Below are 13,500 nucleotides of genomic sequence, written 5' to 3'. Positions count from 1 at the left end.
AAAAACACATGGGTTTTAACTTTTACCCGAAGTGAAATGAAAGAAGCAGAGATTCATTTCCCACACAGCACACGTGTGGAGGGAAGGTTCGGTAACTTGGTTAATTTTGGCGTCAACAACAGTGGTGCCCCTCAGAAGTCTTATAACTGAAACAAACACCCGAAAAGAAAGAATCTGCGATTGCTGATAGGGAGAGAGACACAAAACACAGAGTCCAAGAAATGCGGACCATACCGTTGGGAATATCAGTATCCACAACCTCCATAAACAGCTCCTCCAAAACCACCTTTCTCAATAGTCTCAACCTAAAGAGACCAAACCCACTTCCTCTTACTTCTACTTCTACTTCTTCTAGGGTTCCTGCCTCCACCTCCACTGAGGATGATGATTTCTCTTTTCTTTCCTTCTCCAAATCTGGTGGGTACACCCAAGTTTCTGTCTTTTTTTACATATATACTTCAATTTCTATGTAAGACTATGTTGGTTTATGTGAACTATTGTTGGCAGTTTTGGGTTTTTTGTCAATTTTGGTTGTGTTGACTTCTCTATGGGGTTGCAGACACATGTACATATGAATGATCATCAGGATTGGATTTCATTTTCCTTTTGGGTTTTTCTGATTTCTTATGGCAATTTTACAGAGGTCTAGAGCAGGGAAAAAAAATGATCTTTTTATAGTAAGAAATAGTGGAGCTGAATGATTGTCCATTATATACTCAAATTGGAATTTGGGTATTGAAATCCCATTTGGATAATTCTTGTTTTTGCTTGTAGGAGTATGCAGAGCCAGTCAAGTGGCTGATTTATTTCCAACAGTGTCTCCCGAGATTGTTGTCCGGGAGGCCAGGTTAGAGGACTGTTGGGAGGTGGCTGAGACTCACTGCAGCTCTTTCTTCCCTGAATATTCTTTCCCTTTAGATTTTGTTCTGCGGATTGACCGGCTGGTAGCGATGCTAGCCGGATTTTCTTTGCCAAATGGTTGCAAAAGGACTTGTCTCGTTGCTGTCATTGGCAACTCTGTTGATGAGACTTTTCTCTTTGGGAGTGAAGATTTCAAGATTGGTGGTTTTGATGGGAAGTTCAGTCTCAATAGGAGGTATGTGGCTGGGATATTGACAGTGGATACTGTTGCTGATTTTCTTCCTAGAAAAGGACCTCTCCGGCAAAGAAGGTGAGTTCATTGCACTTTCAAGAGGTTTTCTTTACCATTTAAAGCTCGTGCAGCCATCTAGTTTGCAAGTAAGATGAAGCTGATGAAAATACATTTTTCTTGACCTTGTGTAAGTGAAATAACTTTCTGACCTGTAATATCAAACAATTATTAGTTAAAAGCGGAAAGAACAAGATCTTCAACTTTGGTTAGATTATTCATCTGTTGTGTTCTTCACTGATTAGTCTGGAACCACAGATAGCTTTCGTCAGCTGGACGAAGTCAAGTCCTTGCATTGGAAGTATTTGGTTCCCCATACTTCTTTTTACCTCCAATACTAGTCCCCTCCCATTACTGAGGTTCAAACCCAGGATCTTCAGCTTGCCCGTTTTATGGATGTTACTCACTGTCAAACAGAGGCTCTACTCCAAAATATTCACTGGAACCTAGAGTAGTCTTATAAATATAAATATATGAATATTTTTATGCTTAGTCTTCCATTTTGCTTTTCCTTTTGATTTATGGTGTTTATGCTATATTGTAATGTTATGTGTGCTAATAAGATATTTTGATGCGGGCATAGAGAGAATATTAGAGATGCGTTGAGAATATTAGAGAGAAATAAGAAAAGGTATCAGGATGGGATGGCAAGCCAAGCTCTACCTCACCCCCACCCTGTTTCCTTCCATATCCATTTATGTATGGCTGTGTCCGGTTCACTTCAGTGCATCAGCTGCTGCAGCTCAAATATTATTCTCTTGTGTGTGCATACGTATTGAGTTATACTTCCAGACTGTCAGAAAGCTAGTTGCTGAGAGTGGGATGCAGCTCAAATATTATTCTCTTGTGTGTGCATACGTATTGAGTTATACTTCCAGACTGTCAGAAAGCTAGTTGCTGAGAGTGGGAAGAACTCTCTGATCATCTGATACTTTGGAAGTGATAAGGGGGTGGCTAACCCCAATTGCCTAGAACAACCATCGGCCTCAAAAATAAAAGAGAGAGCTAAGCATGTGATTCAGTCGTAACATATGAGAGTTCAATTTTAGTTGAAAACAACCCCTTTACTCGTTGACTTTAAATGTTCATTATAAAGTATGGCAAGTTTCATTTGAGGTCAATATATATTTCTGAAACTAGGTTCATCTAGCATATATTCTTATTTACACAAATGTATGGATGTTTTAATTGCAGGACTGGAGTTGCATACGTATCAAATGTTGCTGTCCGGGAGAGATTTCGACGAAGAGGCATAGCTAAGAGGCTAATAGCAAAGGCAGAAGCTCAAGCCAGGAGCTGGGATTGCCGTGCCATTGCGTTGCACTGTGACTTAAACAATCCTGGGGCTATAAAGCTGTACAAAGGCCAGGGTTTCAGAAGCATTAAGGTGCCTGAAGGAGCAAACTGGCCCCAGCCAAAGACTGCTCCGGATGTTAGGTTCAACTTCATGATGAAGCTTCTGAACACCAAGGCTGCTACTTAGACTATTTTCAGAACACGCGAAGAACTAATAAGACGGACAAGAAAGGCACGCCGAAAGGAAGAACAAAAAAGAAATAGGATGTTTGAGCATAGGTTGTATATAAATTATGGAAGCAAAAGGGTGTGGCTAAAAGTCTAGTGGCATTGCACTCTGTCAATAACTTTGTATTTTTTGTTGGATCAACGCTAATTTGTAAAGCCCTGGCAACAAGTTCGGGAAGATTATATTTGGTGGGGCAGGTATGGGCACCCCTGCCCCCATTCTTCATATGTTGTGAAGATATACTTCTACCACCCTCCAAAATCATCTATTACACGACTGGTTTTATATGCACCAAATGATCTTCCTAACGATGGCCACAAAATTGCAGTTTTTCTTATAATAAAAAATAATTAGTTTTCTTCAACCCTTGGCAACGGGGACGAGATTTCAAACCAAAACCAAGGACAACCATGGTACTAAAAAGAGGTTTCTAGTACTCAAAATCTGAAAAGTAGAGAATAAAGAAAAAAGAGGCCATGATCACTAAACATAGAGTAATGTCTCAAGACTCGTATTGAAACCAAATCAAAATTGCAGCTTATTACCATGGGCAAGCAGATAGCAAATCTCACTAGATGCCACTTAGAATTCCACTTTATTTACGTGTTTATAACTCAAAACCTAAAAGTAAGGTAAACTCAATTTTTGTACAGTGGGTTCTAGTACCATTCGTGGACAAATGTCTTCAAGATTCTGTGGTGCCTAACAAGTAACAACCAATGCCAAAGTTGCAGAACGCCCGTACAAAAGGAAGTACATCTCGAGCCATGAAGATGCCGAAGGATTTCCAACTTGAATAGACCTAAAGTTTATGATGCTTGGACAAATTTGTCTAAAGCAGATGTATCCAAAGCTGGGAACTCCTTCAGAGCAGCTCGCACAACATTTCCAAGTAACACAGCGTCATTGTTGCTTGGTGCCTGCAGTGTAAAAATTGTATTAGTTGCAGTACATTTAGAAATGATAGCAAGTGATGAGCTATGCCTACCTCTATGTTGAGGGGAAGTACAGGATCATGAAGTGAGAGTCTAAGAAGAAACCAACCACCATAGCCGGAAACTCGGACCTGTTTCCAAGAGTAAGTTGGGGGAGCATGAGTGAAATATACCAAGTACTAACCAAAATGGAAACGGTCGCAATAAAGTCAACATTAACCATAAAGAAACTTACCCCTTCATAGTTAACAGGTGCTTTTTGAAGCTTTGGATCCGAGTCAATATAGTTCTCCAAATGTTTCAATACTGCTTCTCCATAGTCTCGGAAAGATCTAGAAGCATCAATTTATCAGCAATTACAAAGCAAATAACCATGCACATAGACGCACAGAACAAACTCTTCAAAGAAAGTCTCATATTTAGTAGCATACCCTCCTTTAAGATCTTGATGACTTTGATTTATCTTTAATCTCAATTCCACTGAAAAAGCTGGTTCCTGAAGACCTTCTAAAAGACCTGTCAAAACTTTGCTGCCACCAGTCTGCCCTGAAGCTCGGGCTGAAGCAATTTTATTTAAAATTTTGACCTGCACATAATGCCATAGAGGGTAAATTCAAACAGCAGGAGCAGTAGCAACAAACCCCACCAGAAAAGACAAAGATTTATGAGCAAATTTCATAGATCACATGGGATTGTATGTCAATCAATCCAACGTGTAAAGGAGGCCCTACTATAGTTTTACATTAATTGCTTACCATGAGGTATGCACCATCATCAAGCCAATGGTTTTCCTTGAGAGCTCCATGGCCACTAGTCTCAATAGCCAGATGAGATTCCTCACCGACAGAGTTCTGTAATCAATATCTTATACTTCAGTTGAAAAGCAAAAAAGAATACACAATCAGACAAGAACTATTAACACAATGCTCGCTAGAAAGAAAGGTGAGATATAACAGTTTATTTTACATGCATGTTTAGAATAAAGAAAACAATATGCATAAGGAAAATACTATGCAAAGATCAAAAGGAACAGAAACAAAATAAAAAATGAATATTTGAAAGAACATGTCTGGGAGTTGGATGCAAGGTCTTCTTCTATTCCTTATTGGTTTTTATAAATCATAAATGGTGTGAACAAGATAACTAGACAGTCTTCTCACCAAACGAATAGCTTCATCAATGACATTCTTGTAGCCTCTTTTGAAACGATGGTGCTTCCCCCCTACACGAAATTGCTAATTATCAGTCATTCAATACAATAAGAGAAGTATACCATTTTCAGTTTTCCTCATACCAAGCTTCTTCTCAATAAATGTGGTAAGACCATCTGAAGTCACACTATCTGTAACAATAGTTGTTCCAGGATGCTAGGAAAAATAACCCAAAAAAAAGTCATAAATAGAGGAAATAGATAAAATGTCATATTGAAATACAAGAGCCTTGATGAAAATAAGAAGACATATCTTACTTCCTCAAGAACAATGGCAGACATTAAGGCAATGAGACGATTACGATTGAACTCAAGGCCGGTTGAATCCACAGCAGCGGATCTAAAAGAAACACTTATCAGAAAGAGGCAACCAAATAGAGTAAAAAGGTTTTCTGGGTCAGTAGAAACACTACCTATCGACGTCTGTATCAAATATGATCCCCAAATCAGCCTTGTTATCAATGACTGCTTGGGTGATAGCTTTCATTGCTGTTTTGTCCTCTGGGTTTGGAATATGATTTGGGAACATACCTGAACCAAGAACAAACTTTAAAAAAAAATTCCGATCCCTGAATAAACAACTTAAATATTCCAGCGTTCAATAATCAATATTACCATCTGGCTCCAAGAACTGACTACCAGAAGTGACTGCCCCAAGAGGTTCAAGCACTTTTGCCTGATATCATTGAAATAATACACTTGATCAACTTGATAGGGAGTTAGCTCCCTTTTACTATGGTAGCCGTATAAATGGCTATCAGTAGAGTGTTACAGCCATGAAGTAAAAAATCAATATCCAAAATAAGAACACTTACAGCAAAAAATCCTCCTGCTCCATTCCCTGCATCAACTACAATATGGAACCCTTCCAGTGGCTTCTCTGAGATTATATAACAGCACAAAACAATTGAAAGGACAGTCTTTTAAATGAAAGGACAATGAAAGTGGTGATCACAGAAAATTAAATGGAAGAATCCTAATAAAATATTAATTGTAACATAATTTCTATAGATGCAGGAGCTAAGGGTGTTGGATACTGAACAAACAAGTCAAGTATAACCAACATCACACTTCATGTTAGGGATGAAGAGATGATCTGCACAATATTTCTACCAAAATCACGATTTCATAGACTTGGTACCTATATTTCCTGCAGCTTTGCGAACTGCCTTTACAAGATCAGATGTATATACATTCATGTAATCAACTCTCTTTACGGACGCAAGTGCTTTTCCTTTTGAATTCGTCAACCCTTCTGCTGTAAATTTATTATATAAATCTGCAGCACGCTCTAAGATGTTTTTAATGTCAGCTTTCCCGAGCCCTCCAGCATTTGTGAAAAATTTGAACCCATTCCTGTTGTAAGGCAAATGACTTGCTGTTGAAACAATACAATATATTAGACTTTACATCAGGGGAATCCAAACTTATAGAAAAGAAAAAATCAAATCTCCAAAAGTATGCCAGAACTTGCTCCTGCAATATCTCATTATGGAGAAACAACAAGACTGGAACTCTAAGTGGCATGATATCACATAGTTTGCTCATGAACATGTGTACCGTACCTGTTATCATAATAGATCCATCGACAGGACATAAGAAAGCATCATCTTCAGTAATTGTGCTATTAAACATTGCTGGTGTGGATGCCAGTCTACATAATGGAAAACAGTTTTGATCAATATCCGGAGCAATCAACACTTAACTGGTCATACATAAGCCATCTTCATGCAACATGACTTTCAATCCAAATAGTCATTACTTTTGCAGATGTAATAGAGTTTATCAACAATATAAAATAATAGAAATTCATCACCTACCCATATTGAACAACATCCAGACCGGCACCAGCAATTCCTCGTGAAATTGCATCCTGGAAAATAATTAATCAAATTGAACCAAATGGTCAATACTTAAATAAAAATGGTTATCAGTAAGAATTTCCAGATATGTTTTTGAAATATTTAGCACATAGAGGCCAGTAAAGTATCTTTCCAAAAGTCTAATTCTGTTAAATTTCGTACAACATTGAAAGTTATCAGAAACTAAATATGAGACAGGTTGCTAAACAGAAACTAAATTTCGGTACACCCATTTTGACCTAAACAGGACAACTATGCTTGATGAACATAACAAACAAGAGATTTTTACTTTCATATGGGTCCTCTTCTAATGAACCTGCAATTTCAAGTTCCCAACATCTATTTTCTCTTTGTTTTTCCAATTTAAACAATAGTTGTCATGTTTAAGTTTACAAATTTATTGCTAAAATCTTATCCAAATTTAGGACATGCCTCTAACTTTTTCGCAGATATTCGAGAATCATGGCCAACAGAAATGCTCAAACGTCGTGAGCCATCAGCTTTTTTCTTTTCCAATAGCCATGCAGCAAAACCAGCCGCTATTGCTTCTGAAACAGGTTCAGTCAGATTGAGTGGTTCTCCTTCAACACCAGCAACAGCAACACCTCGAATATCACTGTGTATGAGAACATCAGTGCACAAAGAAATATATATCAGATCAATAATTATTAAAGCTGTGATGTGCCCAGAAAGTTAGAAATTTTTTAATTGGAAGAACACTGTAGGTGGCATCAATTGTCACCTTCCATTTTGAAGCTTCAGAAAATCAACTTTGTCAAGATTTGGCACCGCAGCGGTAGATGGAGCAGCTGCAAGAAAATCCCAAATGCATATAATAATCTAAAAGGTAACAATTATAGAACCATAATGGGAAAGTTGGTAAGAGATCCAAAAATAAAAAATTTCACTTGCAACCTGGGCTGTCAAAACAACTAAATAAAAATGCCCCCAATGCCAAAGAAATGATTTTTTTTATGATGAGCATAAAATACAAGAGTAAGTACTCTAAGGAAGTCTAGAACACTAATTTTGCATCTGATATCAACCTTGATAATGAGAGTCTAGAACAGACCGTTGCAGTGAACAGTTCTTCGGTTTACAAAACTGCTCTGGTATTTTGAGAAGTTGCGCAATTGCATGGAAGGAATGGCAGTCCATGCTAACTTCCCTCGCTGGAAGGGAAGCATGTTGCGCATAAAAGGGGCAAAGTTGTCCCTTTGATAATGGGTGTTGAACTTCCTACTTAGTTGGTAGCACTGTGACACAGAAACATTTTCGATAATCTTCCCTGACATTGCTGCATAGAAGTTTTACAATTTTATCAGTTTTCACGGTCATAATATTAATCAAGGTAGTTTATTATGTTATTTCTCTTGCATTTTTTCCCCGTGAGTGTAAATAGCTGTTTGTTATTCATCATTTCAGACTATAAGACAGCAATCTCCAATCCTTTGATGCAAATTTAGGGTCTAGCATATGACTACCACATAAATGACAGACAAATAACGCATTAAAGGTTTCTTTGAGCCTTGAAACACATCTCCAAATTTCATTAAAATTAGTTCTTTATCAATACGATGAACTGCAATATTTGGTATTCTGAATCACAGTATAGGAGCACTAACATTTGGAATAGGAGAGTTTGAATTGCCATCATCTTCTTTGAAGTTTAAATGAATTGTCAAACACAGTTCACAACTTAAAATAACTATTGAATGCCTGCTTTTGTTTTCTTTTATCAATATTCTAATTCTACTCATTAAGCATTAATCGAAACCAACTTCAGATTCAAATTTATGAAAAGAAAAAAAAAACCAATCACCAGGTTTATGTTCAATAATCTAGCTGCTAGGATTGAACTTCAAACTATCAATTGGCAACTTAATTCCTAAAGGACCCAACTTTATATTGTCTAATTACGTACATCCAGAAAGAAGTGAATTGATCATGAATCAAAATCGTCACTGTCGTAAAGCAAAGCCACAGAGCAAAGAAGAGCTTTAAAAAAGAAGATATATTTATGAAATGGGAAAGTTATGACAATGGATATTAGTTGAAATTTCACAGAAAGAAGCAAAACTTTCACCTTCCATTTCATAACCCAAACTGCGCTCGCTCGTTCAGAGAGGTAGGCGAAGAAGCCGATGGATACAAGCAGAACACCGTGGAAGAGTTGGTGAATGCATATATTTGGCCACCGCCAGCTGGCTATTACGTTTTATTTTGTTGTACTTTATTTGCCTACAAGTTCCCGTCAATTATTTTATTGTTTTTCTTTCAACAACACACTATCCACCACCAACAATCTCCTTAACTTGAAATAAAGTTGGTGTTTTATGTACCGAAAAAGAAAAATAAACGTTGGTGTCTAGATAAGATTATTTATTTTTTATACAAGTGATAATTAAAGAGGAGAATTGAACTTAGAATCTCGGGTGCACGATAAATACAACCATATTTAAGCTACAACCTCCTTACGATCATGGTCTTAAATATCGGAGGTATCGGAAGTATCGGAAGTCAAAAAACACGGAAATATCGCAGGAAATATCGGGATATTATCGGTATCGGAAAAAATTGAATAAAAACCACGGAAATTGTAAGAAAAACTTGGAAATTTTTATTGAAACTTTGTAGGATGTTTATTTAGTCAATTATCTATTAGTTTATCACAAAAAATTGGAAGGACATGCATTGCATGATGGATTTAATTTATTTAAGTTGATTATATAGCGAGCTGACAAACACCGTAAGTGTAGAAATATGTAGTAATTAATGAAAGAAGATTAAACACACCATAATCATTTATATATAATGAATTACTACAATATTTTACACTTTATACATTGCATGGTAAGATACATGAGTGACTTAGTACCACATAGAGTTCCTATGAAGTTCAAAATTTTCACTATCTTCATCATCTCTATGTGTAGAGTAAGTATATTTTGAAGAGTAGTCATCAAATGATAAATCCCCAAAATAGTTTTCCATGTAATTGTTAACATGCCACCCATATGGATCCGAGATTGGTTGACGTTGTCCATAAGCAAAATCATTTGAAGATTGAGTCTCGAATTCTTTCCATGTGTCACTTGATTCCATCCCAACAGGAATGGGATATGAAGGGTAGGGAAATGGTTGGTTATGAGTATAACCATAGTTACTACTTCCTACTCCAACAGAGTCCGAAGTTATAGATAACGAGTCATCTTCTTGACTTGACAATGTCCCCTCGCCTCTTTCTCTACGAGTATAGTTCTTCCCTATGGCACCAATTCCTGGTCCTGCCCGCCTACTGCCATGGTAGGGTAAGTAAAAGCAGGTGAGTGGTTGAATGGTAGGGTAAGTAATGTAAGTTGAAAAAACGTTGGTGAGTTTTATATTTTATCCATTTTTTTGTAAACCAAGCCAGGAATCCAAAGCTAAGTTTTATATTTTATCCATTTTGTAAAAGCATGTGAGCATTCTGTCGGCTAGACATGCTTTGTTTATTAGCTCAATGAGCTACTTTTGTATTACTCTAGGAGACATGCTTTCCGTAGAGTACCCAAATCAGTTCAATGAGCTACTTCAGTTCTCTACATTTTTTGAGTTTCATATCGGGATATTATCGATAATATCTCGATATATTAACCAAATCATTCATAAAAGTGTTGAAAATATCTTTCCGATATTATCGGGATAATATCGGGATAATATCGATATATTGACGATAACTATATGGTTAGTTGTTAAAATATCGGACCCCCAAAAATCAGATATTATCGGGATAATATCGGGGATATTATCGATATTTAAGACCATGCTTACGATAACATTACTTGTTGGAAAGAGGACAAACTATGTCTAGAAAAACCTTTTGTCATGTTTCAATGCTAAAACGTAGGTTTTTAAATTTAACCACATATTCTGGTTGAAGTCTTGAATGCAGAGTTATCCACTCTATCTTCTAAAGGTGTCGTCTATAATAATAAGACCATAAACAAGTGGTGAACTGAAATCGAATATACCCAAGTGGTGGACATCAGAAGAGGAGAGGACTGAGGTTGGGTTAATCCATGAAATGAGTTTTCGACCCAAAATAAAGTTCAATGAAATGAGGGCCTAGCTCGAGGGCTGCTCTGTGGCTGTTGGCTAACCCAATCATTTAGAACAAAAAAATCTTATGCTAATTAATTGTTCCAATTAGATGTTTTGACTCTTCTGCCCAAGATAAAGGTTTTTTTAATTATATTTTATTATTAAATATAAGTAATAATCTAAATTACTGTAAATTACTCTAATCTACAATAAGGGAATTTGAACTTGGATGCAAGGAGAAAGACTCACTGCCCATACTAGATTTAGGTATGATAGTCATCCGTTTAAGTAGATACTAATCTAGGTTAAGCTTTCAAATTGAACCATAATTATAATAACTATATATGTAATGTTATCTTATAAACAATACGAAATTCATCCGTTTAGAGCGTGCGTATTTAGGTTCCTAGCTAGAACCAAATACGAAATTCAAATCTCTACCAAGTAAACTTAGGAAGGGACAATAATTACAAAACTAATGCTATAAATCATAGAATTATATCCCATGATACATTCAAAACAAATCATAGCTACTCTGGCAAAGGCCCATCACATTGTTTTGGTAGAATATAGCACCTAGAAATTAGACACAAAAAAAAGCACCATGAAAAACTTATACGAAGAGAAAGAATGACAAAGTTTCTTTCTTAACCCTTTAATCTAACCACATATTCTGGTTGAAGTCTTGAAGATAATAATACCATAAACAATTTACAAAGGAGTCTTGTTTGTGGTGAACTGAATTGGAATATACCCAAGTGGTCGACATCAGAAGAGGGAGGACTGAGGTTGGCTAATTAAGGTTTAGGTCTGGTAGTCTGGTTACTTAGAAATTGAACAAGTAGTAAAAGTACACTATAATAACTCTACTACATTCATCTATTTGTTCATAAGTGCACATTATGAACAAAAAGATGCATATGCCATTGACTTTGCTACATTCATCTATTTTGAGCGAATCAACGGATCATCAAGCGTGTTTTAGGTGCCTTAAACTAAATAAGAAATTCAAATCTCTACCAAGTAAACTTAGGGAGGAACAATAATGACAAAACTAATGCTATAAAATCATAGAATTCTATCTCATGATACATTCAAAACAAATCATAGCGAGTCGGGCAGAGGTCTGTCACGTTATTTTGGTAGAATATAGCACCTAGGAAAACTTCTACAATGAAAAAAATGACAGTTTATTTATTTATTTTTAAAACACTATTAATCTTTTATGCTATTTGATAACGAGAACTTGGGAAACATCATCCTCTCAAGCATATTCTTGTTAGGGCAATTCAGCTACACCCCTTGCAGTGAGGCACAAGGAATCCCCACCCCACCCCCTCACCAAATGGTTTTCTTGCAGAACTTGCCCTTTGTGGATGAATAAAAGGTTAAGGTAATAAATAAAAAGCCAAGATTTTCTTTTGTTTTTTTCTTTTAAGAAAAAGCCTATAATTTTAGGTCATGTGAAACTTTTTTAGCCATCGAAACCCTAGAGTGTAAAGCCAGAAAAATAAAACTCTAAGGGCTCGTTTGGTACACGGGACTGTCTTGGCATGGACTATGCTTAAGGACTGTCTTGGCTTGGCTTGGCTTGGTCTAAGTTGGATAACACTTATCCTGCGTTTGGTGTACGCTTGGACTAGGACTAGATTTTTTATTTTTTATTTCAAAACTATCTATGTATATGTATATATGTATATATGTATAAATACATATATTATGTATGTGTACATATGTATTTTATAATATATGTGACATGTATGTGTATATACATGTATATATGTATATTATAAATAATATAAACATATGTATGTATATATATATATATATATATATTATATTATAAAATACATATATATATATATATTATATTATAAAATACATATATATATATATGTATTATACCCATGTATATATGTATATTTTATATATTTATATATAACATATATATATATATATATATATATACATACATTATACATATATAATATATGTGTATATAGGTGTATATATGTATATTATAATATATACATGGGTATAATACATACATATATATATATGTATGTATTTTATAATATATATATATATGTATGTATTTTACAATATATTATATATATTGTAATATACATATATACATGTATATACATTTATATATATAATATAGCATACGTGTATATATATAATATACATATATATATGTATATTATATATACAGAAATTCTCTTATGCGGACATCCGGACGTTATTATCGTGCGGACGCAGTGTATTTTGTACTACCCCTCTTTGTTTTCCTGCCTGTTTACAATAGGATCCGCACGATAATAACGTGTGGACATCCGGATAAGAGAATAACTGATTATATATACACGTATGCTATATTATATATATAATATATGTATAATATATGTATATTATATTATAATATATATTACATATATACACGTATGCTATTATTATAATATTAATATGTATATGTGTATATGGGTATATTATAATAATAATATACATGTATATATGTATATGTATATTATATATATTACATATGTATATATGTGTATGTATATATATACATATATATATATATATATATATATATATATATACATATATGATATATTTATGTGTATATACATGTATATATGTACATTATAGTATATGTGTAAGTAAGTTTAATAATAATAATATATGCTATTAATTTTACAATATAATATATGCATTTTATACATTGGTCACCA

At 35.0% G+C, this 13,500-nt stretch overlaps 2 protein-coding genes across 4 annotated transcripts; one reads left to right on the top strand and one right to left on the bottom strand.

Annotated features, from left to right (window-relative positions):
* The first annotated feature begins 139 nt into the window (after window positions 1–139).
* LOC110767540 (Acyl-CoA N-acyltransferases (NAT) superfamily protein) lies at window positions 140–2,900 on the top strand. The gene is made up of 3 exons (XM_021971117.2): window positions 140–417; window positions 775–1,171; window positions 2,345–2,900. The coding sequence occupies exons 1-3, from the start codon at window positions 222–224 to the stop codon at window positions 2,631–2,633; spliced, it is 882 nt and encodes a 293-aa protein (XP_021826809.1). The 5' UTR covers window positions 140–221; the 3' UTR covers window positions 2,634–2,900.
* Window positions 2,901–3,134: 234 nt separating this feature from the next.
* LOC110767522 (phosphoglucosamine mutase family protein) lies at window positions 3,135–8,938 on the bottom strand. Of its 3 annotated transcripts, XM_021971091.2 has the most exons (18): window positions 8,769–8,938; window positions 7,755–7,979; window positions 7,425–7,491; window positions 7,115–7,298; window positions 6,641–6,693; window positions 6,386–6,474; window positions 5,962–6,198; window positions 5,636–5,700; window positions 5,436–5,496; window positions 5,234–5,351; window positions 5,079–5,160; window positions 4,905–4,977; window positions 4,771–4,832; window positions 4,366–4,461; window positions 4,042–4,196; window positions 3,846–3,942; window positions 3,664–3,741; window positions 3,135–3,595 (listed from the first exon to the last, which is right to left on the bottom strand). In XM_021971091.2, exons 1-18 carry the CDS (start codon window positions 8,773–8,775, stop codon window positions 3,485–3,487), a joined length of 1,860 nt encoding a protein of 619 aa, XP_021826783.1. In that variant the 5' UTR covers window positions 8,776–8,938; the 3' UTR covers window positions 3,135–3,484. The 3 variants fall into 3 exon arrangements, with proteins under 3 accessions (XP_021826783.1, XP_021826799.1, XP_088103890.1); XM_021971107.2 differs by lacking the exon at window positions 7,755–7,979 and having other exon boundaries at window positions 8,769–8,933; XM_088247764.1 differs by lacking the exon at window positions 8,769–8,938 and having other exon boundaries at window positions 7,729–7,973.
* Window positions 8,939–13,500: the final 4,562 nt, after the last annotated feature.

Source organism: Prunus avium, chromosome 2 (assembly GCF_965620075.1).
Source record: "Prunus avium chromosome 2, drPruAviu1.hap1.1, whole genome shotgun sequence".
NCBI classification, from domain to species: Eukaryota; Viridiplantae; Streptophyta; class Magnoliopsida; order Rosales; family Rosaceae; genus Prunus; species Prunus avium.
This window is presented reverse-complemented; position numbering and strand designations above follow the sequence as displayed.

Bases quoted from the DNA above. Each gene is read 5' to 3' on its own strand.
- LOC110767522 (XM_021971091.2), bottom strand. The intron at 7,492-7,754 runs GTCTGTTCTAGA...ATTTTCTTGCAG, and splicing joins AAGAACTGTTCACTGCAACG to CTGCTCCATCTACCGCTGCG. The intron at 5,352-5,435 runs GTAATATTGATT...TTCTTGGTTCAG, and splicing joins TCAGTTCTTGGAGCCAGATG to GTATGTTCCCAAATCATATT.
- LOC110767540 (XM_021971117.2), top strand. From the start codon at position 222: ATGCGGACCATACCGTTGGGAATATCAGTATCCACAACCTCCATAAAC. The intron at 418-774 runs GTGGGTACACCC...TTTTGCTTGTAG, and splicing joins TCTTTCCTTCTCCAAATCTG to GAGTATGCAGAGCCAGTCAA. The intron at 1,172-2,344 runs GTGAGTTCATTG...TTTTAATTGCAG, and splicing joins GGACCTCTCCGGCAAAGAAG to GACTGGAGTTGCATACGTAT.